Source organism: Dermacentor albipictus, chromosome 1 (genome assembly GCF_038994185.2).
Source record: "Dermacentor albipictus isolate Rhodes 1998 colony chromosome 1, USDA_Dalb.pri_finalv2, whole genome shotgun sequence".
NCBI lineage: Eukaryota > Metazoa > Arthropoda > Arachnida > Ixodida > Ixodidae > Dermacentor > Dermacentor albipictus.
In genome coordinates this window covers 48,797,909-48,825,427 of record NC_091821.1, presented here as the reverse complement: position 1 = coordinate 48,825,427, position 27,519 = coordinate 48,797,909, and the positions used below count along the sequence as shown (strand labels likewise).

General features: G+C 48.0%; 2 protein-coding genes across 3 annotated transcripts in view; one reads left to right on the top strand and one right to left on the bottom strand.

Moving 5' to 3' along the window:
* LOC135905250 (uncharacterized) overlaps positions 1 to 27,519 on the bottom strand; it is a 138,010-nt gene that overhangs the window by 40,746 nt on the left and 69,745 nt on the right. The window lies entirely within an intron of this gene.
* LOC135906683 (LIM/homeobox protein Lhx3-like) lies at positions 10,455 to 20,579 on the top strand. The gene is made up of 4 exons (XM_065438241.2): positions 10,455 to 10,587; positions 10,709 to 10,883; positions 15,968 to 16,443; positions 18,874 to 20,579. The coding sequence occupies exons 1-4, from the start codon at positions 10,455 to 10,457 to the stop codon at positions 19,113 to 19,115; spliced, it is 1,026 nt and encodes a 341-aa protein (XP_065294313.1). The 3' UTR covers positions 19,116 to 20,579.

The window sequence follows — 27,519 nt, the reverse complement described above, 5'->3', positions numbered from 1 at the left end:
ATTCGCTAAATGTCACTATCAATCATTTTTCATTCTTTAATCTGTCTTTAATCTGTCTTCATATGCCATGACGACACTTCGGCGGACATTCCGGCGGTCAGGTCTGCTGTCACAAACTTCACCATGGGCCTAGAAAGGCTTTCGCCTTAAAAGTAAGCGGAACAGCCGTACATTTTTAGGGCAAGTTTGATGGCGCATATCTCCACACTGGTGTCCTCCTGGATTCATTGCAAGTGGATACGCCTTGCTAACTTACCGGCTACCATTCGTAAATTGCAATATATGCCGTAAAGCAATTAATTCAAAAGATAATTGGTGCATTTTCATTAACTAGTTGAATATGTGTTTCGATGTCTCGTCTAGGCAAGGTCGATCCGCCTCTCAGAATAATCCAGCTCAAGGACTAGAATTACGTTATATGCAACAGGCTGTTTTTAAGGATCCCATAAAACTTAAAAATGACTACCGTGTTGATGGCGTGGCGTACGCCACAGGTAGAACATGGTTTGGTCATCTGCAATTGTTTCTCCGAAAACGGCAGTTGGTCTCTCTCACGTTTTCTCTCCTGTTAACCCGTCGAATGTTCGGTATACTCAGATTTCGGCTGCACTGTCATAGTGTCGGTGCGCGTGTCAGTGGTGTGTAGGACCACGTGGCTTCCACCTCCGGTTTCCGTGACGCATCTAGCCACGGCCGGTCGGATTTCGTCGCATACGAAGTTACGCTACACTTGGCTAACATATAGAACTGGTGCCATTAAACGGTGACCTAATTACTTAGTTGCTGCTGTCAAATGAATTCAGTTGGCATGCCGTAATTACTAGACCGACATCTATCGAAATTACCAGTTATATCTTGTGCTCTTTTCTGTACGAAAAAAAAGCGTTTTTTTTTTTAGACTGCACTATTTTACAATGGCATTCCGTGCGGACTAAATAAATTTTACATACTGAATATGATTTCTATCGTACCTTCGATTTAGCTGGGCTTCAGCTGTTTCTGAAACGCCCCCGACTCACGTTTTTTATGTATATATTTAACTTTTGTTCGTAGCAGTGCATATTAGTGTGCTTTATTAGAATTTCAAAGTGCGATATACCATTCTTCCTCAAGAGAAAAATCTAACACGCATGAGTTTGAATTTCAACCAATGAAACCATCGCTTTTTTTTAGTGTTCATGATTCGTTTGTCCCGTTCGCTGGGGTTTTTTTGCTTTTGCCTTTTTTTTTGTCCGTGATAGTACATATAATTCACTACTGTTTGTAACAATGTCGAGCGTGGGCGAGCTCCAGTTTTTAACTACAAATCGCTACAGTCAGCAAAGCTTTATAACATAATAGCGTGCGCATATGATCACACGCGCTTAGTTTCCTTCTGCTGAGACTATGTTGCAAATATTGCCGCGTGTTCTTCGCTCGTGCTCTTTTTCTCCTCCTTGTTTGCATTTGCATGCTATCTACGTCGTCGCGCTGCTATGAGCCGTGCGTGCTTTTGGTATAAGATCGTTATTACGTGGCGAGTTTTCAAGCTTCTATCACGGCGGAAGCAGTGGCGATCTTATGCCTTCGACTTAAAATGCGAAGTATTTTGTATTGGTGACATTTAGCCGAATATGGTATACACATGCGCCAGACAAGGCCAAATGACAAGCGAGACTTGCCACATTGGGTCAGTTTCCTTTCTATAGGGCGCCTGGAAAGCTTTGGTAACAGCTATGATGGTTTCGCATTCTAGTAAGAAAATAAGACCATAAATAACAGGACACCATATCTTACAGAACATTCTTTCACTATGGTTTAGAAAGACAGAACGCTCAGCTAGCTGGTAAGGATTCATAATGCAAAAAAGGGGTGAAGCGTGCAGACACGGACACAAGAGAAGACAAGTGGACAACACGAACGCCGACAATCAACTCAAGGAAGCACTGAGGCGAAAAAAAAGAAGACGCAAAGCTCATCTGCGCATGCTTTGTATCACCACGTGTCAATCGGGTACACGCGACAGTCTACGTGAGAGGTAACTGTTAAGGCATTCTTAGCATTTTAATATGGCTTGTTCGGAGACAATATGAGTTAACATTTGGATGTGCCTTTTTTTTCCGGCGACTCATTTCCACGACGTGACTCCCTTACAGTATGCTGGAAATCACAACGAGATTTCTTTTAAAGAAAATAAATGGTTTTATCGCTCGTTTATTGTGACCGAGACTAGACGAGAGAGAAAATAGTCGTGGTGCCATTATTTTCACGTGAACACAATGCGCAGCCCGAAAACGATCGCAAATTCAAGGTGGCGGGGCGGGTGGCTACCGCCGTACTACCTGAGACTCCTTTTTATGACTGCTTGCTGAAATCCGACATCTTTTTATTTTCGCCAAAGATAGACGCGAATAATAGAGCATTTTCCCGAGCAAATACTATAAAGCCAAACATATTAAATTGCATTTTGTAGCTATTACTTCAAATGCGGCAGTCAAACTCGGCGCTTTATCGATTAGAGGCCCTCACATGTGGCTAACCTAAACAGCCCTGAGTCCCTACTATGAGTCTTTACTGTAAATCTACTGCAGGTCCCTGCTTTAGGCCGCGTCATTCGACCGAACTACCGCCTACCATGCTCACCGTTGTTGACATAGCTGAATGTATATGTGTATATGTATGTATATATATATATATATATATATATATATATATATATATATATATATATATATATATATATATATATATATATATATATATTTGTTTCGAGGGCACGACCTTGCACACTAAACAGTTCGTTCACGACTTGACGTTCCCTGCGTATACCTGCCAGCCAATGCCTGAAAGTATTGAACCCCACGGCCTTGAAGGCAACTGCCATAATAGTTTTGACCACGGTGTTCACACTCCACATATTCAATGAAAACCGAAGGGTACAGTGGGGAGTAAACCGCTGTCCTACTCAAAAAGCACTTGCTACATAATGCGTCATAAAATTTGCTTCGTCACTTCCGTGACGTCAAGGCTGAAGCGAACCACCGTTCATGCCGGTGCGGTTTAGTGAGAGGAGCTCGTGCTCAATTCCTATAGGTTGACCCCGAGCACACAATTGACCCGTGGCAGCACATATGCACAAACTCTGAATTATCCGCACACTAGTTCAGCACGTCTCTAGCGTATTTTTTTTTTTCATTCCGTAGGGCCGGCTGCTGCTTCATAAACAAAAGGACTCCTCTTTCTCCTGATTGTTTCCAAGCATTAACTTAATTACATTGAGGTTTTCAACGTCCCAAAACTGACCAGTCCGCTATGAGGGTCTCCAAAATGGAGTTCTCCGGATTAATTTTTAGCACCCCGGGTTCTGTAACGTGCACTAAGATGCACGGTGCACACGCGTTCTTGCATTGCCCCCCCTCCCCCCCCCCCCCCGCATCGTAATGTGGTCGACGCGACCGGGTATTGTAACCGCGGCCTCTCGCTCAGCAGCGCAACACCATCGCCACAGAGCCACCGTTGCGCGGCTTTACCGAATACCCAGCTTAAATGGATACTAAAGGACGTGCACTTTATTTACCCCTTAGACTACTAAAATATCCTTGAAACTCTATTTTTGTACACCAGGAGAGAAAATGTGTATTACTAACAGTTACAAATACCAATTCCTAACAAATATTTTCTTAAACATTCTGCTAAAACCGCGGTGCGGGCACTGTCGTGCCCGCACCGTAAAATTTTTTTTCCATGCAGTAATTTTTTTCACGCAGTAAAAATTTTTCCATGGCATCGCTGAGAGATTGGTGCGGGAACTTCAAGGTGGCGTCATCACTCATCTTTCGATGTTCCGTGCTTTTCTTTCTTACCGAGCTCGTTCATACTACGAACCCCAAGCGGTAGCCCATTGTCTATGGCGTTACGCTGCCGAGCTCGGGGTCACGGACCCGATCCCGACAGCGGCGACCGAATTTCGGTGGGGGGCGATATGAAAAACCGCTCGTGTTCTTATAGATTCAGGTGCACGTTAAAGAACACCAGGAGGCCGAAAATAATGCGGAGTCCATCAGTTCGGCGTGCCTAACAATCATATCGTGGCTTCTGGCCCGTGAAACCCCAAAATTTCATCAAAGTGGATCAATTGCTACCGTAAGATGAACTTCCTTTTTTATTTTGCAGAAGGATAACTTACTAACGCGTTTGAATGCTAAAAAAAAGTTTACTGATAGTGAGCCGATACTTGCTTGTATATACACGTCAATGCCGGCCGCAGAGGTTCAATTGCTATAGTGTTTTGCTACCGAGTACGAGGTCACCGGTTCGACTTCAGGCGGTGGTGTAGCACAAATATGTTCGTGCATTTATATTTATGATCATTTCCAAGAACCAGTGGGAGTCCAAGTTTAACTTCACTGCGTTTTCAGCGCATCGTTTTTCTCCCGTTTTACCAACTTGGTTCGTTTGTTTCTTCTCTTGCACTTCAAATTTGCGGCCCTGCATGCATTCAACAGTTTCGCATTCCTACTTTCACTGCCCAGCATTGTTAGCTTACGTTGCTTTCAAGTAAAGTTGTATGATGCTGTAACACTGTCCAGTCTTATTTCGGTTTGCTGCTTATTTCTTTAAACGCCGTTTGGCCTCTACGAGTCTCATGAGATTGAATGTATACTGAGGGTAAATAAATAAATAAATAAATAAATAAATAAATAAATAAATAAATAGTTTAAGGGACCTAATGCGAATTCTCAGTAATCATGCAAAAAGAAGAGTCACGTCGAGAGCGATCCCGTAAAGGCTAACAAAAATTTCCAAATGCCAGCCTTGATTAGCCGACGCCGGAGTCTTCAGAGTTCCCTTAAACTTGCAAAAGTTAACATGAAGGCTGTTATCAACTTCAAAAAGGCCGGCTGCAGCGGCGTTCGCCCTCTACGAAAAAACGTTTATTGCAGCTTTGGTAATTAGTTCGGGAACTTACTACGCTTCAACTCTTTAGGGCTCTCACCAGTACACACATAAGGTGTTCTCGCGTCCTCCTAAGTTGCTTCTGTGTCAGCCGCTGTATATGTTCTCCGAACTGTGACTGACATTGAAGCGGCTAAACAGCGAACGCGCACGAATAAATTATGGCTATGTCTTCCTGACTCTGTGTACGTCTTTCGTGCGAAATTTTCAAGTGCACGTTTGCGGTCACTCGTGCTAGCACTTATAAATCCCATTCAATTACTAACTCTCACACGTGACTAATCAATACCTTTTTTTACATCCCAACAGCCATAATATTATTTCATTGGTGCTTTATACAATGCGTCGTTCACGATGGTACTGAAATTTATTACCTGCGCAGCGTCACCGAACACCCAGCTAAGCTACACGTTCTGTTTCGCGCGGGGTTTCCACGGCTCAACAGTAAGAGCGAGTGGGACATCGTGTTCTCTTTTACGCAGTCTGGCGGACGTATAGCGAATGCGCTATTCAGTCGGAGAGCTGCTTTCGTATACTGTGTGCCGAGTAAAGATACTGGGTGGGCTCGCTCCGTTTCTACACCAAAGTGAAACACTAAATCTGTCAGACTGCTAAATAATTCTTTGCAATTCACCAACACAGCTCAATAGAATGTTTCGATTTTGTGCCTGTGCCGAAACCTGTTGTGTGCACGTTATATCCTCACCTCCCTGCTCCTTCATCTCCGCGCTTAAGTCAGCATGTCGCTGTTCAGAAAAAAAAAAGAGAATGAAAAGGGAAGAAAATCTACTTGGCACAGTAGTGGCCCTTCGGTCTGCTAAGACGAGCTACCTGCATGGATCCCTTGTGGAAACAGTCGCGTTGTGAAATTCATCGTGAGGTCGGTGTATGGGCCCTTCCGTACGCATCTGGTTTACCCAGAGGAGGGATAAGGGAGGGTCAGTGGGGGCCCGGGCAACCCCCAACAAACTGTTCCGCCCCCATCCCCCCCCCACCTCTAGGACATGATATGCCGGCACTCACCATCGATAGTATTTAGCTTGCAGCTGACCCATCCTCCTCGCTAGTTGTCGAAATTTTTGGTGTGCCCCCCCCCTCCCCCCCATTTTCCTGAGGCTGTCCTGGATTTGCCTCTGGAGGGAGAGTACCACAGCGAGCTTGTGTCGAAAACTTGGCATTTTCACCGATGGCGTATTTTTGATGGCTGCTAAGATAACTATGAACGTATGTGACAGGAGAGGACGATGTAAGAATCTGCAAGCCGTTGTGAAAATTTCGTCTAAAAATAATGGGAAAGTAAGAATAATAATAATGGGATAATGAATAGAATGAGCATTTAAACTGAAGCGATGGAAGTGTTCGGTGATAAAGTGCAATCATCAATAAGATAACGATACAAATTTTAGAATAGCCGGCTCTGATGTAGCCCTACCTTACTGTTTCTCAGAAGTTAATAAACAACAAGTAATAACAATAAGCATTTGAACGTAAGCAATGCCAAATGTTAATACTGGGCATGCATGCCATCGGTGTAGACCACGAGGACTGAAAAAAAAAGAAAATAAGATTGAAATAATCGAGAAAGAAAAAAATAAATACACGTTTTAAGGGGATACTTTACTGCATTGGTTGTAGACTACGAAGACCCACTATAACTGTCGACTTGCGCGGTTTAATACTTGTAGCGCCAACGTCATCCTTCTTTTTTTTTCCCCTTCTTTCTTTCTCTTCGTGCTCCGCGGGAAATGTACGGAGCAGCGGACTTTCGAGGCGAAGCGTCACGCATCTACGATCCGCTCGTGCACTTTGCGCGCACTTGCTCCCCGATGCCTCCCCGCTTTCTTTCTGTTTTGCCTCCCTTTATTCCCGCCCCATGCATGTTCTCTTTCAGCCGTCGATCCACACGGCCAGCCGTCCGCGTTACACCGGAGGGTGTTCGGTCCCGCAGTGATGTAAAAACCGGCGCGGATGCCTGCAAATGAGCGGCCTGCACCGAGGGACGTAATTCAGTTTAGGCTTGTTTGCTTATTCAATTACGCTAACTGCCTTCACCCCCTTCCCCTTCGCCACATCCCCCCCTTTTCTCCCCGTAATTTGTGATTACCGCCTTCTAAGCGCGGGTTGCCCTTTGCTGGTGGTCCTCCCGGGTTTTATCTCCACCCGCTTTACCATCGAAAAGTGTCCCCTCAATCGGAACGATCATTCACGGCCCTCTCCTAATGCATTGCCACCAGCACTCGCGCTCTCTTTTATACATCGCCCCTCCTCCCCCTCCCCCCCGGCATTCCAGGCTTCCATCCACTCTCCTTCCTTTCTCTATACTTTACATTGTCTTTTTTTTTTTCGGCTTAAACACTTCCATCGTCAAATTCACCGTTACCAGTTGCGCTCTCTCGCTTTGAGACAAGAAGCAAAAAACTATAATAATAATAATAAGAGAGAGAGAATTGCAATGACGCGGTCTCTCGATCATCGCCGTCAGGACTCGAGTGTTGAGCATATTGACATTTGCAGTTAGTCTGACGCCCGAACAAGAAGACACCGCTCGTTGACAGGCGGTGGAGCCCGAAGGGCCACGAATTCTATTTCTCCGCCGAACCGAGACGACGGGGGAAACGCGAGAAAAATAGAGAGAGGAGAAGCAAAAAAACCACGCTTATGTGTTGGGCAAACGCCGATGTTGACCTTGTTTTCTTTGACGCACAAAAATAAGAGCGAAATGAAGAAGGGGGGGGGGGGGGGCGGGGTCGGTATTTCCATCACCGTTGAATACAAGGACGGACAACATTCTCCTTTGGAAGGAAGCGCTACCGCTAGACAAACGCCCCTCGTTGTTCTTTTCGGACTGAGCGTTGAATAACTCTTTGTGCGCCGGCAGCGCTGGCTCCGCTGAGCGCCGTGTTTGGCCTTTGGGCAATGCTCACAGAGCGGCAGACTTGATCTAATTAAGGAGCGGCGGGGAGAGGAGCTGCCCGGAGCGGTGCCCTCCCGTCGTTGGGCCCGGGGCTAACAAGGTGGCCGGCAACTCGGCACGTCACTGCGGCTTCGTCCCCGCGGCGCGCGCGGCGGAACGAACCGCTGAGAGAAGATTATGTTGCTGTCGTCCAGTGCCGAGTCGTTGATGCCGCGACGACGACGTCGGGGCCGCGCGCGCTAACCGGATCAGGCCCCGCCGATTACGCTTGCGGTCTCGTCGTCTAGCCGAGATGGGCCGTCGTCGCGGGTGTGCCCCCTTGCGGATCCCGTCAAGGGGTCGAGACCCGTCTCGCAGTGACAACTCGTCTCGTTACGCCCTGGCTGGCACCCGCCTTCCTTGGTTTGCCGCCTGTCTCTCGCTCTCTGCGGAGAGGGCACTCGCGAGAAAGTGACATTCCGCCCTGCTGTTTGCTCTCGTTACTGTTTCCGAATCGCGCCAAGCCAGGCAGTTCTTGTTATTATGCAGTCATCTCTGTTCGTAGCGTTTCACTCTGCGTGCGTGCCGATCGCTAGTACTTCCTAATTCCTGGGTGTCTCCTGTCGTGTGTATGTTTCTGTGAGTGTGTGATAAACATCACGGGACAGAAGAGAATTGCTCGTGGCGTACGCAGCTTTTCCGACTTAACGAGCGAGCTTGTAATTGTTAAGATGCGCTCAACAGCAGTGAATGTGCCGCAGTTTTTAACGTGTTATTGCAAACTTTCTGAGACATTTCACGTGGTTTGAAGTTTGCGAATTTAGTTTAGCGAATACGGTTTGTGCAACTTCATCCACGTATAGGTGGAAGCTAAGCTGTGTAGCGTGCTTAGGCACGGTCTCCGTTTCTTAGAATCGCCAGAGAACGCTATTTGGCTGTGCAGATGCCACTTCGAAGACTCCTTATGCCAACAGACCAACAGGTGCGTCTCCAAAAAGCTGAACGAAAAGGGCAGAGCAGGCATGCACTTAAATATCGCATTAAAGTTTGTAAATGCTGCATCGCTAGGTACAAGTTCAGTAAAATAATTATAATAAGGGGAAGTGGTAACGTATTCGCGGGGAACGCGCCTCATGCATATCAGTGTCCTGGTCAGTTATTGCCCCCTGTTTGTCAAGTGCAGCATATATTACGATTCTTCATCGCTGTGTTTCGCAAATGCTTTTCGTTCTGCTCAGCACGTCGGTGACTAGTTACCCCAACCCGCTTTCCCTAACGAGCTGCTCCCCGTACTGCGTTAAATAGGCGCTTACGCAAGATGAAACCGTTTCTCGCCTGGTTTGTCGAGCGTGGCGAGTTGGCATGCCCATCCGAAGCACGTATACCCAAACCCACATTCTTTTTTCTTTTTTTTCTGACAGCCTTGATCGCGGTTGGGTGGTGTGATTTGTTTTACTAATGAACCACAGCCTCATTCCCTACTGGGTGTGTGATTACCAATTACCAGGCACACGCTCATCGCACGGTATAAAGAAGCATATATAAACAGTCGTACTCGAAAATAGTCACCGAATGTCACTGTATGCGGCGCACCGGCCTGACAGTGCCTGACCACATTGCCACACACTCGCGGTAATAGCACTTTGCCGCTAGCATGGTTGTTCTGCGGGAAAGCTCTACGTTAAACTCGAATGTCTTGTATTGGATGAAGTGCGATGAAATCCCCAATCAACCATTTTGTTTGTTTCGTCCATAACTGCGGCTGGCGAGCCTTTGGTATTGTTGGATAAAACTGTAGCCACCAAAGTTGTCCCTGGAGTTTCATGTGTACTTATGTGTCGTAGAACTGTTTAAATCAGGATTCAACTCCCTACACAAACCAACAGCGCTAATTACAGCAAGCAAACTTACACTATCTAAAAAAATATAGCTTTGTTTGGTCTCTAGTTTTCTCAGAAGTCTTTGGGCTATCGACAATGCTGGTAGTTCTTGAACTATGCGCGAAGCGTCCTTATTCACACGACGTAAGATGTAGCTGTGAAGCTCCTTTGCTTCACGCACAAGACTTCACACTGCTCCTAGCATTCGAGCTAGGGAAGCTCTCTACCATAGGGTGCCCATCTAATTATGTTTCGTTAATGGGAATGTAGAACAATTGCCATAGCGCACATGGCACTGAGAAGCCGTCACTGCGGATTCCGTATTCGCGGAAGCTGTACTGTATCTGGCGTTCGAGCACAAATTTTACACGCAGACGTATATCCGTACATCTATTTGCTTCGTTTTCATGTCATAGACAGCACAAGACAAGTACTTTAATGGCATATCCGCACTTTTACGTTTACTGACTTCCGCGACAGCTCCGCGGAAATCCGCGACAATTGTCCCAAGTTGGTCAATACTAGGTTTCGGTTTTACATCCTACATGCCACACGAAAGACAGGATAAAGCAAGGCAGAGCCTGCCCTGTTTTCTGCGCCGCTTGTACACTGGGGGATATGCAAAATACTGAAAGTAGACCTTTCCTCACTATTAGGTCACCCTACACACGGTCGCCGACTTGCCGCTCTGTACACCGCTGAGCCGAAGTTAGATTTGCAAACAGCGTGGATGTAACAAGGAAGAGATGGTGGGCCAGGATAGTGGCACCAACGTGTGCCCTCCTACTCTATTTCCCCATGTGGGGCGATGTCTGCCACCTTGTGGGGGTCAAAACAAGATGTGTGAGGAACAGCACTTGCACGGTTTCGAGTACCCCGGTAAGCGAGAGTCCTCTCATAGGGTGCGTCGAAGAGTAGCTTAACTCTTTTGCAGTGACTATACCGCACAGTGCAGCGGTTTTGTCAACTCGGCATTTCCGCTCTCCGTGTATGTGTGCAGCGAGCATCCCTAAGTGCGCCGGCTGCGAGAAACCCATCCTGGACCGGTTCATCCTCAAGGTGCTGGAGCGGTCGTGGCATGCGCGCTGCCTCAAGTGCGCCGACTGCCAGGCGCAGCTGGCCAACAAGTGCTTCGCTCGCAACGGGCACGTCTACTGCAAGGACGACTTCTTCAAGTACGTCTAGCCGCTTTTTTATCGTGGGTTTAGTATGCCGTTTAGTCTGTCAGCGTGTAGCGTAAAGAAAGGGCCCTTCGATGTAGCCATGTTAAGCTTATTCCTTGATGAAACGAAAGAGGAAGAAAAGTACTCTGCATGGCAGTGCACGTTCTTTAGAGAGATTACTGAAACGGCGTCTTCACTGCCGCTGATCTTGCTCGAAACCGGCCCTGCGCACCGTTTTATTTTTTTTTTCTCAAAAGACGGTGCAAGAGGATGGTTACGGAAAGCTTGCAGTTCAATGGATACTTACGTAGCCACCGAGCGCAGACAAAAACGTTGTGCCGATCTTATCTTCCATCCGATTACGATTTCGTTTTGGTGAACGATAGTACTTGATAACTACTGGCCCTAAAAAGCGTAGAGAGCCTTCGTGTACGTATACGCTGCAGTACGTGAGGTACCGCCTCCTGGCGTTATCTACAGATTGTATAGCCCACGGACTGTTCACAGACATTCCATAGACAGTAAATCTTTACAAGGCCTAAAGTCTATGTTGGCTACATAAATAATTCAGAAAGCGAAGGCCTCACACTTTTAGTAAGTTATGTGTAATCAAACAGAAAAAGATATATACAAAGATAAGTCAGACTGTAAGATGTTGCACAAAGTCTACAGATTGCATAAATGTATATTTATAAAAGCACGTGATGGACATGGTGTTCCGTACGGTTAGCTTTTCATTTTTCGACATTGAAAGCCATCGCAAGAGGCTCTAACTCGGCAAAATTTGAACAGTGACTCCTCCATTGTCGCCGCGAGAGCGACAGACGAACATACGCAATAAAAAGAAAGAACTCGAGAACAACTGCACTGTATACACATTGTTTTAGTTCACACTGCTCTTCTCGATCACACCTATTGTTTCTTTTTCCATTCCATGTCACGCTACGATGGAGCACGCAAGGTGATAACGCTTGTCGCCTTTTCTTTCTTTTTTTTTCCCCTCTGCCTCATTCTCCTCCTTCTTTCCCAATAGGACGAGCGCAGTTCGAATACTCGAAGGGAGGGGTGGGGTATCTGCGTCGCGCTCCTCCTTCCCCTGCTGCTGAATCCCCAGGATCCAGCATGCATTAAAATGATTACTCTTCCGTTTTTCTCGGTGTCGCCCTTTCTGTATTCCTTTCATCTTCGTTTCTTTAACGGTATCCTTTTGTCTACGTTTTGCAATTGTTTATCTTTGTCTCACGTCTAGGCTCTACAAATGTTAGAGAAACAACCGTGCAGTCACATGTTCGCAGCTGGAACGGCTGCAACGGAAGCAAGCCTTACGAAGGCACACGAACTACAAGAAGTAAATAAGTTAGAACAAAAACAGAATAAGAAATCTACGCTCAGATAGTCTGAAATGGCAGGGAAGGGGGTGGGGAGGGGGGAGGGGTATTATTTATAGAGGCTATTTCTTTTCTTCTCACCGAGCTGCAGCAGGAGTCTTTTTTATTCTGTAGCTCGTTTCCGCTCCGTCAAAAAGGCAGCGCCGTTGTTTCGTTTTCTTTTCTTTCTGGTTTACTTTTCATTTCACCGTTTCACGTAAGCCTACGTGGCCGTCTCACAGCGCGTTCTTCCTTGCTCTGCGTCTTACTTTGTCTTACGAGTCGCAGCTCTGCACCAAAGTGAGCGTCTGCTTGTCGGAGACGCTGCAGAAGCGTTAGTTTACGACCCACTAGGTACGACGGAGAATTTGAGACGTCACAGCTTTCTCACCTGTTTGTTTTTATTATTCTTTTCAACTGCACTGGCATTTGCGAAGAAAGTGAACATCTTTCGCAGCACTTCGACTGTCCTTTCTTTATTTCACAAAAAATCGATATACTTCTCCTTCCACTTCTTTCAGTTTCGCTCGAAACTGGCGGCTGTGTGCAGATGTATTCGAGCAACTTATTTTGCAGTCGTCATTAGATCGGACGATGTCGTGACGAAGGACGCATCGCAGGGAACTTCTCATTCATTAAAGATTCTTGCTTATGGTGTTTGTAGCAGTATACACGGTAAAAAGTGACGCGAGAGGAATATAGACCACAAAAAAGGCAATGACCAGCCCGTCCTGTCCTTTTCTCTTTACGTCCTGTCTGCCTTTCGCGTTAGCATGTGTCCTGTGTAGTCTGTGAGGCTTAATCATACGCCAAGCGAAACATTATCTTTGATTTATTTGTTTCGTTTTTTTTTTCTTCTTTTTTCCTCTCTCTCTTGTTAGTTAGTTAGTTAGTTAGTTAGTTAGTTTGTTTGTTTGTTTGTTTGTTTGTTTGTTTGTTTGTTTGTTTGTTTGTTTGTTTGTTTGTTTGTTTGCTTGCTGAAGCAATGAAAATCCTGATGCGAAAGATGCCCAGTAACTTGCATGTTCGGTAATAAGATCTACACAGACCACAGAGTCGCCGAAAAGCTGAATTTTTTCGTAATTAACGTGCATAAACTGAAATTGACGAGTACACTGGAAAGTTGGCAATGCCAAGTTTGGACTGCAGTCCTCAGTTTCAAGTTGCATTAACAGACAGATAAAATAATCGGCTTTATCGCACGATCCCTGGTCCGTATACTTTTGCTCACGGGTGTGTGAATTGTGATTAGTCAGTGTTATGTATATTAGAAAGAGTCAGATAACATCTTAAATGTTCACAAAAGTGAATTGTAGTGATTATCTTTCTTATATCAATGTTCGGCGACCAACCACAGATTATGGCTTTTGAAAAGTGAAGAAAATAATATAACTTAACGAAAGAAAGTGAACGTTGCTGTCGGCATGTATAGCGCCCGCATACATCACAACACACCCTCATAACGTTTTCTTTCTTATTCTTTATTATTTATTTGTTCTTTTTGCTTCTGTAGTGGAACGGGCTTCAAGGAGGCCAACCAGTAGGCTTTGTTTTTCTTTTCTTTTACTTTTCTTCACTCTTTTCAGTTATGCGATGTCCTCGCGAAGCATGGTAAGATTGCTGGGCAAGCGCTGAGCAAAGCGTTTCGATGTGCTCAAAGCATCGTGCCCTCGCCCTATGAAATCGTGCTAATGCGTGCCTATAGTCACGTGGCTTTCTGGCACTCGCACTTCCTGCCTGGTAACGTTGAGGCGGCGCGGATGGTGGGTCGAGGCCGGGCTGCGCGGAGATTAGAACGATGATGTGCCGCGCTAATCCGCAGAACGGATCAGCGATGCCTCGCGCATCCGCTATAAATAACCGCGCGAACAGCGCCGCCTCCGAACAAAGTCGCGTGCATGCCAGGGTTGGGATGCGCACACTACATATACGGGCTCACGCGAAACGAGGCAGAAAAGCAAAAGAGACACGAAAGCGGGAGAAAAGACAGAGCGAAAGGGGGAGGGGAGGGGGAGGCAATGAACGAGGCGGTCACGCGCCCAACGGAGCGTGGCGCCTGCGTCGCCATCTGCCGCGTCGAAACGCTGGCTCCAGAGCGACGCTGCGGTTTGGGCGCGGGGGCGGCCGCCACCGAGTCGGCGAACGCTGCGGGAGCGCCGCCGCCCGGCTTCCCTCCGTCCGATCGCTTGGCGGCGCAGCGCGCGGACGCCACCCTCCCTGTTCTGTTTATGGGGCTGGCGCGTTTACACGTCTGGCTTCCTGCTCTGCGTGAGCGCGCGCGCGTGCGGGCTCTTGCGCAGGGGCCGCTTTGACGCGTCCCAGCGCCACGCGTCAGCGGGCCGTCGCCAAGGCCCATCCGACAGCTGCGCGTGCCCGTTCGATCTGGCAAGAACCTGCGCTCGCCTGCGTCATGCCCGATGCCGCACGAGTGCTAAGGCGCGCGTAACCGAGCGCCTGACGGCACTTCGGTCCGTACCATGAGGTGCGCGCCTCTGCGTTTCCGCAGCGACCAAATATGACGCCTTCTTCTTTTTAAATTACTTTTTCTTTTTCTTTTTGTTTGGCCGGCACCGACGTCCCTTTCGCGCTAAACTTTTTCCGAGCTGTAAAGAGGTGACAGAAATGTGTTCCTTGTCGGTACCGCGTAAAGCGGATACGCTGTGGGATACAGTTAAAGAAACACAGCGCCACTGTCGTTGCGCGGCGTGAAATGGAGGAGCCGACGCCGAATTGCGTTAACACGTTACATGGCGCTTGACGCGGGGTACATTTGGCGTGGCTACGCGGGAAATCGTGCACCCACGCACGCTTGAACAGGTGGAGAAGCATCATGTGTCGCCCTTCACAGTTCTCTGTCGACCCCTCGTTGTCAGAAACTCTCTGCCTAACGGGTACCTGCACCTGCTATCGTTTTTGTCGACCGCTGTGAGAATTGAAGGCCAAAGCAAGTGAAAGCAGGGTTTGAGCAAACTTATCGTTCTCTGGTGTTAAAACGTTGGGCAGCTAAGCACGAGGTCGCGGGATTGAATCCCGGCCACGGCGGCCGCATTTCGATGGGGGCGAAATGCGAAAACACCCGTCTACTTAGAATTAGATGCGCATTAAATAACTCCAGATGGCCCCAATTATTCCGGAGTCCCCTCCCCTACTACGGTGTGCCTCATAATCAGGATCGGGGTATTGGCGCATAAAACCCCAGAATTTTTAATGTCAACCAAATTTTCCCTGTCACTCGTTTTCTATTTGTTCCCCATTAATTACCTTTTTATTCCATTTCATGCCCGTAGAAAGGTGCCAAATTGATCTATTGTAGGTGTGCAATACGGTTCAGAATGTTATAAGAGTATGCCGCATGTATAGAAGGCCTAGGTAAATTCACCTTTTATTAGCGGGCTATGCACAGCGCTGCTTTGGCCATAAAAGCTGCTCCGAACACAACTGGTAAGGAAGGCAGCAACTCGCTCGTAAAACCAGCATTCTTTCCCCATATGTCTCAGCAGCAATCATTTCGCGCGATAGGGGTATTTGCGGAATTTCGTCAAACATTCGTTCACGTGTAGAATTATTGTCCATATGTTCTACTAATGACGTAAGTGAAGTGAAGGCGTAGCTAAAGCACCATAATTGCAAACACGCATAGCACGCAGCCAACGCTTCGCTGTAGTTCAAAGCAAACCCGCGTGTGGTGCCTGTACCAGACGCTGGATAATGGTGCGCACCTCCGCGCAGGCGATACGGCACCAAGTGCGCTGGCTGTGAGCTGGGCATCCCGCCGACGCAAGTGGTGCGCCGCGCGCAGGACAACGTGTACCACTTGCACTGCTTCGCCTGCATCCTGTGCAAGCGGCAGCTGAACACGGGCGACGAGTTCTACCTCATGGAGGACAACAAGCTGGTCTGCAAGGCCGACTACGAGGCGGCCAAGGCGCGCGAGGGCTCCAGCAAGCGGCCGCGCACCACCATCACGGCCAAGCAGCTGGAGACGCTCAAGAGCGCCTACAACAACAGCCCCAAGCCGGCGCGCCACGTGCGCGAGCAGTTGTCGCAAGACACGGGGCTCGACATGCGCGTCGTGCAGGTCTGGTTCCAGAACCGGCGCGCGAAGGAGAAGCGCCTCAAGAAGGACGCCGGCAAGACCCGCTGGGGAGACTTCTTCCGCTCCTCGTCCGGCGCCACCATCAAGCGAGACGTCAAAGACCACCCAGGTATGCACAGCCTGGTCTGATACCTCTTCTGACACAGTGCCGATTGATCGATCGATCGATCGATCGATCGATCGATCGATTGATTGATTGATTGATTGATTGATTGATTGATTGATTGATTGATTGATTGATTGATTGATTGATTGATTGATTGATTGATTCTCAAATCTGAGCAGCGCGAGAAGACGCGGTCACTTCATTAAGACACAGAGAGGAATAGTGGTGAGAGCACAGCTGGCAGTACTACTGGCAGTATCTGCTGGTAATACTGCCAGCGTGTGTATTGTATGTAAGTAGTGTGTGCGTGAATGTCTAGTCTTCATGTTCTCGGGCTGTTTAGCCTTCATAATGTCGTACTAACTTGCCTTTTAGAAGGTCATTCCACGCCAAATAAACGAGCGTCTTTTTTTTTTTCAACATCACAAATCCAGGTGAGAAATCTTCAACATATCTTTTTTTTTAATTCGGAACTCGTTCTCCACAGTTATTATTCTTTTTTTCGAAAATGTTCTTGCATTTTGGCGACAATTTATTTGTCCTGCCCAGCTGAGCTAGAAGGCATCAATCGACATTTTTTTTTCAAAGGCACATTGTACGATCGACTTGTTCAAATGGTGTGTATGGCAAAACAGTGAAGTTGCGTAGCTTGCCAAAATAGCAAATTTTTCAAATATTTGAATACTTTAAATGCGTTTGGCACCGGCAAAAGCAAGTAAAATTTCAAAGCCTGAATTTTTTTTTCATAACGCAGGAAAATCCAGAAGGCGCAAATTAATGATAGAATGGTGGCTCGGTTGACATAGTATATAGCCAAAACATGTGAAGTTTTGAAGGTTTAGCCGATCGCCTTAAAGAAACTGTAAAGTAAAATTGTAAAAATAATTTTTCGAGTTTATGAAACAATAAATTCTTGTAATTTATCATATTCATAGCAGACATCTAATGATGTATCACCTATATTTCTCGGTTGACCACCAAAGTAACCTTTTGACCTTGAAATCGAAACTTTTTGCCAAGAAGAAAACTGAATGTTACAGCTATTTCTCAGGAGATATACCAAACCTTCAAACATTCAAATATCTTTCGGTTATGCTATGTAAAACGTGCTACCATTCTATATGTAATGTGCGCTTCTGAATTTTCCTGCGGTCCGAGGAAAAAATTCAAACATTGCAATTTTATTCGCTTTTGCCGGTGCCGAAAGCACTCGAAGTATTCAAATATTTGAAAAATTAGCTATCTTGGGAGTCACACCACTTCACTGTCTTACCATACACAACATCTGAATGTCTGCATAGCACAACATGCCTTTGAAAAAAAATTTTGATTGGTGCTTTCCAGCTCAGCTCTCGAAAGAGTAGGCAGGCGTTGTGTCCCCCTTGGTGGTAGTTGTCGGCTTGCTCCCTCCCTGTTTCCTTTGTGTGTTTGTATGTTTCCGTATCTAATAGTTATAATAAACAGCTGGGCAAGAACAATAAATATTGGCAAAAGTTCTAGAAGAGTTAGAAGAGTACATATAAACGCGGAGAATAAGTTTCTAACTTCAACAAACACATGGAAATTTTTTCGACTATATCTTCGAAAAAACGTTGGTTGATTTGGCGTGGAATGACCCCAAATTGAAGTAGCTCGCGCGGAGTTTCTCGCGGTAAATGGCGTTTGAGACGTCCACTTCCCGGCAATGCTGTGAAGCTGGTGAATGGTTAGGTGCTACCACCTGCACAGCTGACAGAGCGCCTTTCATTCGAGAAAAATCGAACAAGAAAAAATTTGAAGTAGCCTTATGCAAAATGAATCAGTTCTCAATATTGCAGAAAAGTGTCGTATCCCATCATGAGCTTAGTCTACGAGCTGGAACGTTAAAGACACGCTAAAGGACCACACTTAATCAACTTATACCGGTGTGCTTTCAGAATCTTGTTCCTAAAGCATGATCATAGCCAACATTTTCCCCGGTGGGAAAACGTTGACTATTAGTCGAGGAAATGAAGTCCAAAATCAAGTACGAACTTCGCGGCTGCCTAGCCTTGAAACAGCGCTACGCTAAAGGACCACACTTAATCAACTTATACCGGTGTGCTTTCAGAATCTTGTTCCTAAAGCATGATCATAGCCAACATTTTCCCCGGTGGGAAAACGTTGACTATTAGTCGAGGAAATGAAGTCCAAAATCAAGTACGAACTTCGCGGCTGCCTAGCCTTGAAACAGCGCTTTGCGGCTTAGCAGTGCCAACACAGTAATGATGGTGAAAAGTTATCAGCGCGTAACTCACTGCGAACTGTTAACGAAATCGCACCCACGTGTTTTTTATTGCCAACTCTGAGCTGTACATACGCGCGTTGCGTTCGTTCACCGCCCGGGCTCCTTGGCTCATGGCGTCCCTGGCGCTCGCGCTCTGTTTCCTTCCACCATGCTGGTTGCCGCACCAGAGGACTCTGAGCCGTTCGGGCTGACCGGCAGCGACCCTGAGGGCTCCCCGGGCCAGCAGTCGGGCCACAGCGGCGCCTCGTCCTACTTCCCGGCCAGTCCCGGGGGTCAGCTGGGGCCCCACTTCGGCCTTCCCAGCGACCAGTTCCCGGGTCGCGGAGACGACACCTACGGCGAGTTCCCGCCCAGCCCAGCCTCGTGGCTTGAGGACATGGACAGCACACCTTCGTCGGCGAACTTCTGAGCCCCGCAGGACCGTGCAGCGGGGTTAACCCAAGCGCGCGCTATCGGCGCGGTTGACGCTCTCCCCCGGTTTCGTTGTTCCGCGGCTGGCGGCGCAGTCGCGAGGTCCTGCGCTCAAGGCGACAGTGTACCAAGGAGCATGCGGGCGGCCCTGAGCACTGTCCCCTGCTGCTGATGCTGCCAGTGTCATGCTCACGACGTGGGCAGGGTGCGGTCAATCTTACTCTGAAAACTCTCGAGGTAGCAATTTCAATCAGAGCTTAACTGTCCGCAGCCAGGGCCACTGTATGCGACTCTGGCACGGCCTCGTTGTAAAGTATTTGTGCGTGTCGCAGAAGCAGTTTGCGTGATGAATACCTGGCGAAGGGCACACTCAGGTATCGAGAAGTGAACACGTATATAGGATGGACGCGCCTCTGACTAGGGCCCGTTCAGCAAAATTCTTTTTCGTTAACAAGACACCTAAGAAGAAGAAAAGATAGAATGTTTGTTACCTTTCATGACGTTGTTTCCTTTTGCTCACTTTCATCTTTCAATTCCCTATGAAGAGCGCTGCCTTCTCTAGCGCTGCTACGAGAATAGGCAAAAGGAATGAATCTCACTTGTTGTAAAATTTAGCTTGCTTTAAAGAAATCCATTGTATGTAAGCACCGGCCAACCCACTTGAGTACACGAACAGACATACACGACCGGGCAACTGCAACACGAAATTCTGTTGTACGCTGTTTCTGTAGCAGATGCGTCGTACTTGTCGATCCGCATATTCTTATCTTGAATGTGTCTTGCCAACCCGTAAACGTTTTCCGTGTCGCATCACGGGGGGGGGGGGGGGGGGGGGGGGTCATTCCGTAAGTGTCCACCTAGTGGACATGCCCATTTTGTCTGCTGTTTGCTGTTGAAGTTCTGATTGGTTGGGCTGGGGTTCGCATCAGAAGGAGCCAGGCGCCCCCAGCCAATCACCAATTCAGCAGCAAACGAAATGGACATGTCCACTAAACCTGACACTTACAGAACAACGCCCTCCCCCCCCCCCGCCCCCCAAGGTTCAATTGAGTTCAACATTTTCCGGTGCTTTGGAAATCACAGGATGGTTTAGGACCACATACTTCCATCGTTGACTACAGAATAGCTAGTTTCTAAGTTATTGGAAAAGCTAACAAAAAATTAGGAGCGAGCCGGTTTCTCAAGCCAATAGAAACAACAGCAGGGCTTCTAGAAAACTATGGTTTTTTTTTCTCTCTCCCTTTCTCTTTTCTTGTTTTATTATGGTAGCATGAGCGAATGAAAATAGATCTTACGGGTTGGCATCTCTTGAATTGTCGCAGACGCAAGAGATACAATGATGGCCAGACTAAGTAAGTTCGGTCAGTTAACAGCGCACTTAATCTTTAAATGCGAGCTCTGCGGTGTTCAATTCACTTTAGTTCTATATAAAATTACTGATCCCATGGGATGCTGTTATCTCCTGCGCTCTCGACTCAATAAACCAGTGTTGCGGCTTTTCAAGAGTCAACCTGCTTATTTATTGGAATACAGAGATTGTCCTCAACGTTTTAAGTATTATCTTATTCCAGTGTAGCAGACAAGAAATGTCATTTGTCAGTTTGGATTGCCCGCCTCAGAAGAGAGTTTGCGAGCAAATATGAATAGTAATTAAACACTATAAAAAGGCCTCAGAGCTATGGTCAACTACTCGAGCACATCTCGGCTCCCTACACGAACTGTAGGAGAGAAAATGGAGCGCACATTTCTAAATCATAACGGACACATGTTCAGTGTCTTGAAAAAGGGAAAATCCAGGGCTTGCTGTGATACCAGATTTCCTTTCCCGTAATATTTTTCCTAGTCATTTCTTTGTCGTAGTCATCTAGTCGTTACATTACGGGTCTTTTTACAAGCAACAGTGTACGTCAACGTCAGAAAAACAAACGTTTTTGCAATGAACGCGCAAAATAACAAACAAAGGAAAAACAACTAAATCGTGCCGCAGGACTGGACATGGCAAATCTCTAGCTATTATGATGACTTAGCCAGGCACCAATGACGTGGCAGTGCAAATCTGTCCCTTTAACATGCATATGAGCCTACCCTACATTACACGGGCTCTCATCTAGCTAGTAGTTAAATCAACTAGTTAATCTGGAGCAGCCGGTCAGATTTCGCAAATCAGTATATTCCAGCGCAGAACAAGCTGATCCGCGTCGAAACATAGCTGAAGTTGCCAGCTCCGGAAGCGCTTTCTTTTTTTCGTGGAGTTTTGCGATAATAAAGACACCAGGGTAATGTTAGTAACTCTACTTCAGTCCACCAGTACAGTGCACGACATTCTTATCGAGCCTCGCGCGGGTACAAAATGCAGTTATACAGAGCCATCATGGCATGCGTCATGCAAAAGAAAGTACAGTGTTGCGGACCATTGCTTACAAAAACCGGTAAAGCCAGGCAGAATCATCCCTTCAGATGGCCGGAAGTGACGTGACGGGCCTATGAATCCTTGCCTCCACGACAGAGCGAGAGAGATCTCTACGCCTTAGAGCGAGCTCTTCCGAACCTACTCCAGATCGGCAAGATCAATTCACCTTCTTCAACACGGAGGGAAAAAAAAAGAAATGAAAGAGGACTTTCTCCTGATTGACCACTGGAATTCGCCATCGGAGAGAACGTGAAAGTTAGCGCTAGCGACGAGGAAGCAGGGCCTAAAATGGCGCACGACGCGCTCCGCTTGCGTCATGTCCATCGTGAATACTGCTATCCGCAGGACTAATTGAGGCTAGAATTTCGTTGTAACATCAGAGATTTACAGTCACGCCTACGTGAAGGCTTTGAGTGCGGAGAGCTCTTGGAGATGAGATGAGCCCAGGATTCCTGACTGACATGCGCCCAGATGCTCCCTCTCTCAGCCCTTCAGTGCGCGGAGCTGCTGGGCGAATGTCAGTAGCGAAGAAAATTTTACGGCGCCCCCATGGCGCCAGATGACAAGCCGTAATTCAACGGCGCCAACACTTTTATGTACCACACCCTTTCCGGACGATCGTGGTGACTTTTCACCATTTTAGATCAAACGTACAGCGATTCCAGAACCCCTCTGCACCGCACAATGGCTCAGAACACCTACTACCAATTCACAGTAGCACACATGTCCATGCAGCCTTGTGACAACGACGACGACGAAGTGTCTTTTGATACAGCGCTGTTCTTTCTAGCTCCGGGTTATTTCTGTGAAAACCTAAGTTCATCCGCTGGTCCTCGCTCCCTGCTCAGTCGCAATGGAAGTGGACGACCCCGCACGTCGGCCGGCGACGGCGGCGTCAGCGGCGGCCGCCTCCAGGAAGCGGATCGGTCAGCAGAGCGACACCGACAGCGAGGACACCCATGTCTACTCTCTCAGCAGTGAGGACACTTCCGATGACGACTTCCAGCTTGTACAGAGCCGCAGAGCGAAGCGACGGAACACCAGGACGTCCTCATCGTCAAGCACGCAAACAGTGAGACAGACACAGAGGCCGGACGCCAATACCATCATCTTTGTGCCCCTGTTTCCAAACGTCAACATGAAGCTACTTAACAGGCAATCTGTGTCGATGTCACTGGAAGCCTTGGTGCCAAATGAAATATCGGACATTCGAGTGAACACCCGAAAAAATCTTCTGGCGGTTGATGTCCAGCATGCGGCTGCTTTGACCACTCTACGCAGCGTAACGGACCTCGATGGCATTCAGGTGCGCTCTTACATCCCTCTGGGATCTGACGTAGTCACCGGCGTTATCTACGACGTAGACGTCGCCATCCTTAATAACGACTTGCCGATTCTTATCAAGCCAGCCAATGATGAGGTCATCGTTGATGTTAAGCGGCTAGGCAGTTCACGCTGCGTGAAAATAGCATTCAAGGGCAAACATATACCCTCGCATGTCAAGGTTGGACACTTCAGACATGCAGTGCGGCCTTTCATTGCGAAACCTCTCCAGTGCCGCAAATGCATGAAACTGGGACACGTGAGCAGCGTCTGCGAAAATCAGGCAGCATGCCCCCGCTGCGGAGAGCCCCACGCTGCAGATAAATGTGGCGCGACTGTGGTGAAGTGTTCAAACTGCGGAGGATCACATGAAGCTTCATCGAAGAAATGCCCACATATTAAGAAGGAAATGGCCATCTTGAAAGAGATGGCGAGAGATCATTCATCTCATCGCGAAGCCGCCGAAAAAATCAGGAAGCGACGTTCACGTCACCGGCGCTCCTCAAGACAGGCTTCTCAAGGAAGGCGCATGCCACTTCCTACAACACCACCTCCTCCTCCACCGCCTAGGCCAGACAATGTGGAAAGGACCGCGAAGAGCAAGTCCACTGAGAAGGCCACATCCGCCGAATCTTGGCCGGCTCTACCAAAACGACAACATTCACCAACAGAATCACAGCAAACTTTCGCTGAACAACCCCCGACGTCTACTGTCGGCGATGTGTGCGACCAAGACAGGCAGGTGGCTGATATGCTGCAATCGCTAATTAATACAATGCGCATTATACTGAACAAGCTGCAAACACCAGCAGCTCGAAGCGCTCTGCAAATACTGGATGCACTAAATCCAGTGCTTGCTAGCATCGTTTAAGCACCATGGCTCGACCAATAGTCCCCTTCCGCACTGAACTTAAAAGTGCGTCGATCTTTCAATGGAATGCCAGGGGTCTAAGGACCCGTATATCAGACTTTCGCCAATTCATTTTTACAAATCGCTTCCCCATACTGGTCATTTGCGAACCAAATACATCAACTCCACTCAGACTGTCCGGTTATGAATCTTTCGTCTCGTCCACATGCGGTGCGAACACGAAAGTGATCATCTACATCCGCACGGACTTCACATATGTCGCTAACGCAATAGAGCCTCATGACGACAACCAATATGTCTGCCTAAATGTCCAAAAGAAGAATGTGTCATTTACACTAATTGGTGCCTACATATCCCCAGCGGGTCACTTTGACGGCGAACGACTTAAGAAAATATTACTAATGAACAGTGGTCCCTGGGTTATCACAGGTGACTTCAACGCGCATCACCAGCTATGGGGAAGCACTAAAATGGACTCCAAAGGCAGGAGCCTTGCCTCCTTTGCTGCCGACCATGATTTGTGCTGTGTAAATGACGGCAGCCCTACATTTCTGCGAGGCACGAGCTACAGTAGCTGCTTGGACTTGACTTTGGTGTCACGGCGCTTTGCCTCGAGCGTCCAATGGTTTACAGACGTAGAAACACATGGAAGCGACCATATTCCAACATACATAACGCTTAGAGGAATTGAGCAACGCTCCTCTACTGTGTTGCGTACAGTTGATTGGACAAAATTTAAGAAGGATATGGATGACACTTGTCGGGAAGGCCTCTCACACACTATCGAAGAAACAATCGCAGAGGCATTGAAAACGTCCATGTGCTCGCTTACAAGGTCAACAAGGCGAACAGACTTGGACGTGGAACTGGATAGGCTGCGTGCAGCACGCCGACAGGCGGAGAGGAGGTATCGGCGCACGAAGTCCGTCTTGGATCTGAGGGCTTCACGACGCATACAAAAGAAAATCCAGCGTCGCATGGATAAATTGGAAGATAAGCGATGGAAAACATTCTGTCAGTCGCTTGATCCCCGAAAATCGCTCTCGCACATATGGAGAACGGTTAGGAGTCTTCGCTCATCTCCGCATCAAAGGAAGCCCTTCGCTGCTCTGGCCCTCTACCAACTTCGCTCGGAACTTCAATTGGCTGAAGAGTTCTGCGCACGCATTGCTGGGTCCGTGGCCATCATTACTGACGCAGCATTGAATGACATCCCTGAGGCACGTGTACCAGAAATCAACGTGCTCTTTTCACTCGAAGAGCTCGATGCTGCGTTGGCGACTTGCAGGCGTTCTTCGTCACCAGGACCTGATGGCATCACGTATGCTGCCCTATGCCACCTTGGACATGAGGCACGTGATGAGCTTCTCAACTACTACAATGAGTCTTGGCAGAACGGCGCCGTTCCTAAACAATGGAAATCGAGCCGCTTGATCCCCATTCTGAAACCTGGAAAGTCACCGCTTGAGATCTCATTATATCGTCCGATTGCGCTTTCGAGCTGCGTCGGCAAAGTGATGGAAAGAATGATTCTTGCCCGATTGGAATGGTACCTAGAACGATTCAACATCTATCCGAACGCCATGACAGGCTTCCGTCGAGGTCGCACGTCCATAGACAACGTCATTGACATCGTAACATGGGTCCAAAATCAAAAAAGCCTCAAGCGCCTGTCTGCGGCACTTTTTCTGGATATAAAAGGAGCCTACGATAACGTCACCCATGAGGCCATACTAAAGTCACTTGAGGCTGTTGGAGTTGGTGGCCGGATGTATCAATGGCTTCAAGACTATTTGACTGAAAGGCGTTTTTTCTTACAGACCGAAGACGGCCCAACTTCAGACCATTACATGTGCCGTGGTGTGCCGCAAGGTGGAGTGTTGAGCCCTATTTTGTTCAACCTCGTCCTGGTAGGACTAGCGGATTACCTACCGCAGACAGTACATGTCTCAATATACGCCGACGACATTTGCATCTGGGCCTCTGCGGTGACTCGCCCTCAGCTAAGAGCCAGGCTTCAGCGTGCGGCAACCATGACGGCTTCTTATCTCCGAGAACAAGGCCTCAGTGTGTCTACTGAGAAGTGCGCATTACTTGGTTTTACGCGGAAACAAATGTCATCGTATCCTGTTACCATCAATGGTCAAGCTGTATTCTATGTTAAGACACATCGCTTTCTGGGCGTCATCATTGACCGCAACCTCTCGTGGAGCCCTCACTGCGTCTATCTGAAGAAGAAGCTGGTCGCCATTGCTCAGGTCTTCAAATTTCTATGCGGGAAAAACTGGGGTACACCAGTCCATTCTATGTTGCAGCTGTACAGGGTTTTGTTTCTCGGACTCCTACGTTACAGCCTACCAGTGTTGTCAAATGCATGCAAGACGAACTTTCGCACCTTGGAGAGCATACAAGGTCAAGCCCTACGCACGTGTTTGGGGCTGCCTCGGTGCACGTCAACAGCAGCAACAATTGCCATCGCAGGAGACCATACAATCCAGACACATGTAGCTGTCGACTCTCTCAGAGCGCACATTCGCCATCTGTCAAGGATCCCCGACCACCATTTGGCCTCCCTACCAGCCGAGAGACCTCAAGCGACCTTTTCACGAGTGATTAACGCTCATCAAGAGCACATACCAGCAAGTTTTACACCGGCGGCGAAGCCTTCCTCCCCCCTGTGGTGCCTGCGACAGCCTCAAGTGAATTTTGATATTCCTGGAATTACAAAAAAGTCCAATCATCCATCGCCGGCTCTGAAGCAACTTACACTCCTATTACTGCACCAGACGTATCATGACCGCGTACACATATATACCGATGGTTCAACCTCACCTACCAGCTCAACTGCCGCATTCGTCGTTCCAGCCAAGAACGTTACAGTTAAATTCAAACTGTCGCACACGACTACATCTACATCGGCAGAACTTGCAGCTCTCCATGCCGCTATGATGTACATCACCGAAGAGCCAACAGAGAAGTGGGTCGTATTTTGTGACTCTAAGGCAGCCCTTCATAGCATAAAGTCCGCGTTACGTCACAGAACTCACGAGCAAATGACATCTGAAATCAGGGAACTGCACCACCATGCTCTGGAAGGAGGACACGACATTGTATTTCAGTGGATTCCTGCTCACTGTGGCATTGTCGGCAACAACCTAGCTGACAAGGCTGCCCGGTGTGCCCACGAAGATACAAAGACGCGTCCAACACCTTTGGCGAGGTCGGACGCTGCCAGAGAACTTCGCCTACTTGCGCGCAAGAAGTCCCAAGATCTCTGGACATCTAGTGGCTTCAATTGCAGATTACGTCAACTGGACCCCACGCTACGGCTACAACTTCCACCTAGCCTTTCCCGCGGCGAAGCAACCTTGTTGTGTCGCTTGTGGTTGGGAGTGGCGTTCACGAACGCATACTCCTACCGTATGGGAATGACCGAGAGCCCGATGTGCGACTCCTGTGGGTGCGAGGAGTCCATCGAGCACGCACTGTGTACCTGCCCTCGCTACGATGTCCAACGCCTCTCTCTGCGGGCAACTTTACACAGACTAGACTCGAGACCATTCACCGAGTCAAAGATACTCGGACCGTGGCCACAACCGTCACTGTCTCGAAAAGCGATTCGTGCACTAGTGCGGTACTTAAAGTGCACGGGCTTAAGAGACCGCTTATAGTGTCATTGTATAAAGTGTCCCTCCCACATGTACTCAGTGCTGACTCTCTCCCTTTCTTCCTCTTTCTATTCCCCTTTCCCCCACCCCCATTGTAGGGTAGCAAACCGGATGCTGTTCTGGTTGACCT

Excerpts from the sequence above, each read along its gene's own strand:
- LOC135906683 (XM_065438241.2), top strand. The coding sequence starts at position 10,455 with ATGGTGGGCCAGGATAGTGGCACCAACGTGTGCCCTCCTACTCTATTT. Across the intron at positions 10,588-10,708 it reads GCACGGTTTCGAGTACCCCG|CGAGCATCCCTAAGTGCGCC; the intron begins GTAAGCGAGAGT and ends GTATGTGTGCAG. Across the intron at positions 10,884-15,967 it reads TGCAAGGACGACTTCTTCAA|GCGATACGGCACCAAGTGCG; the intron begins GTACGTCTAGCC and ends ACCTCCGCGCAG.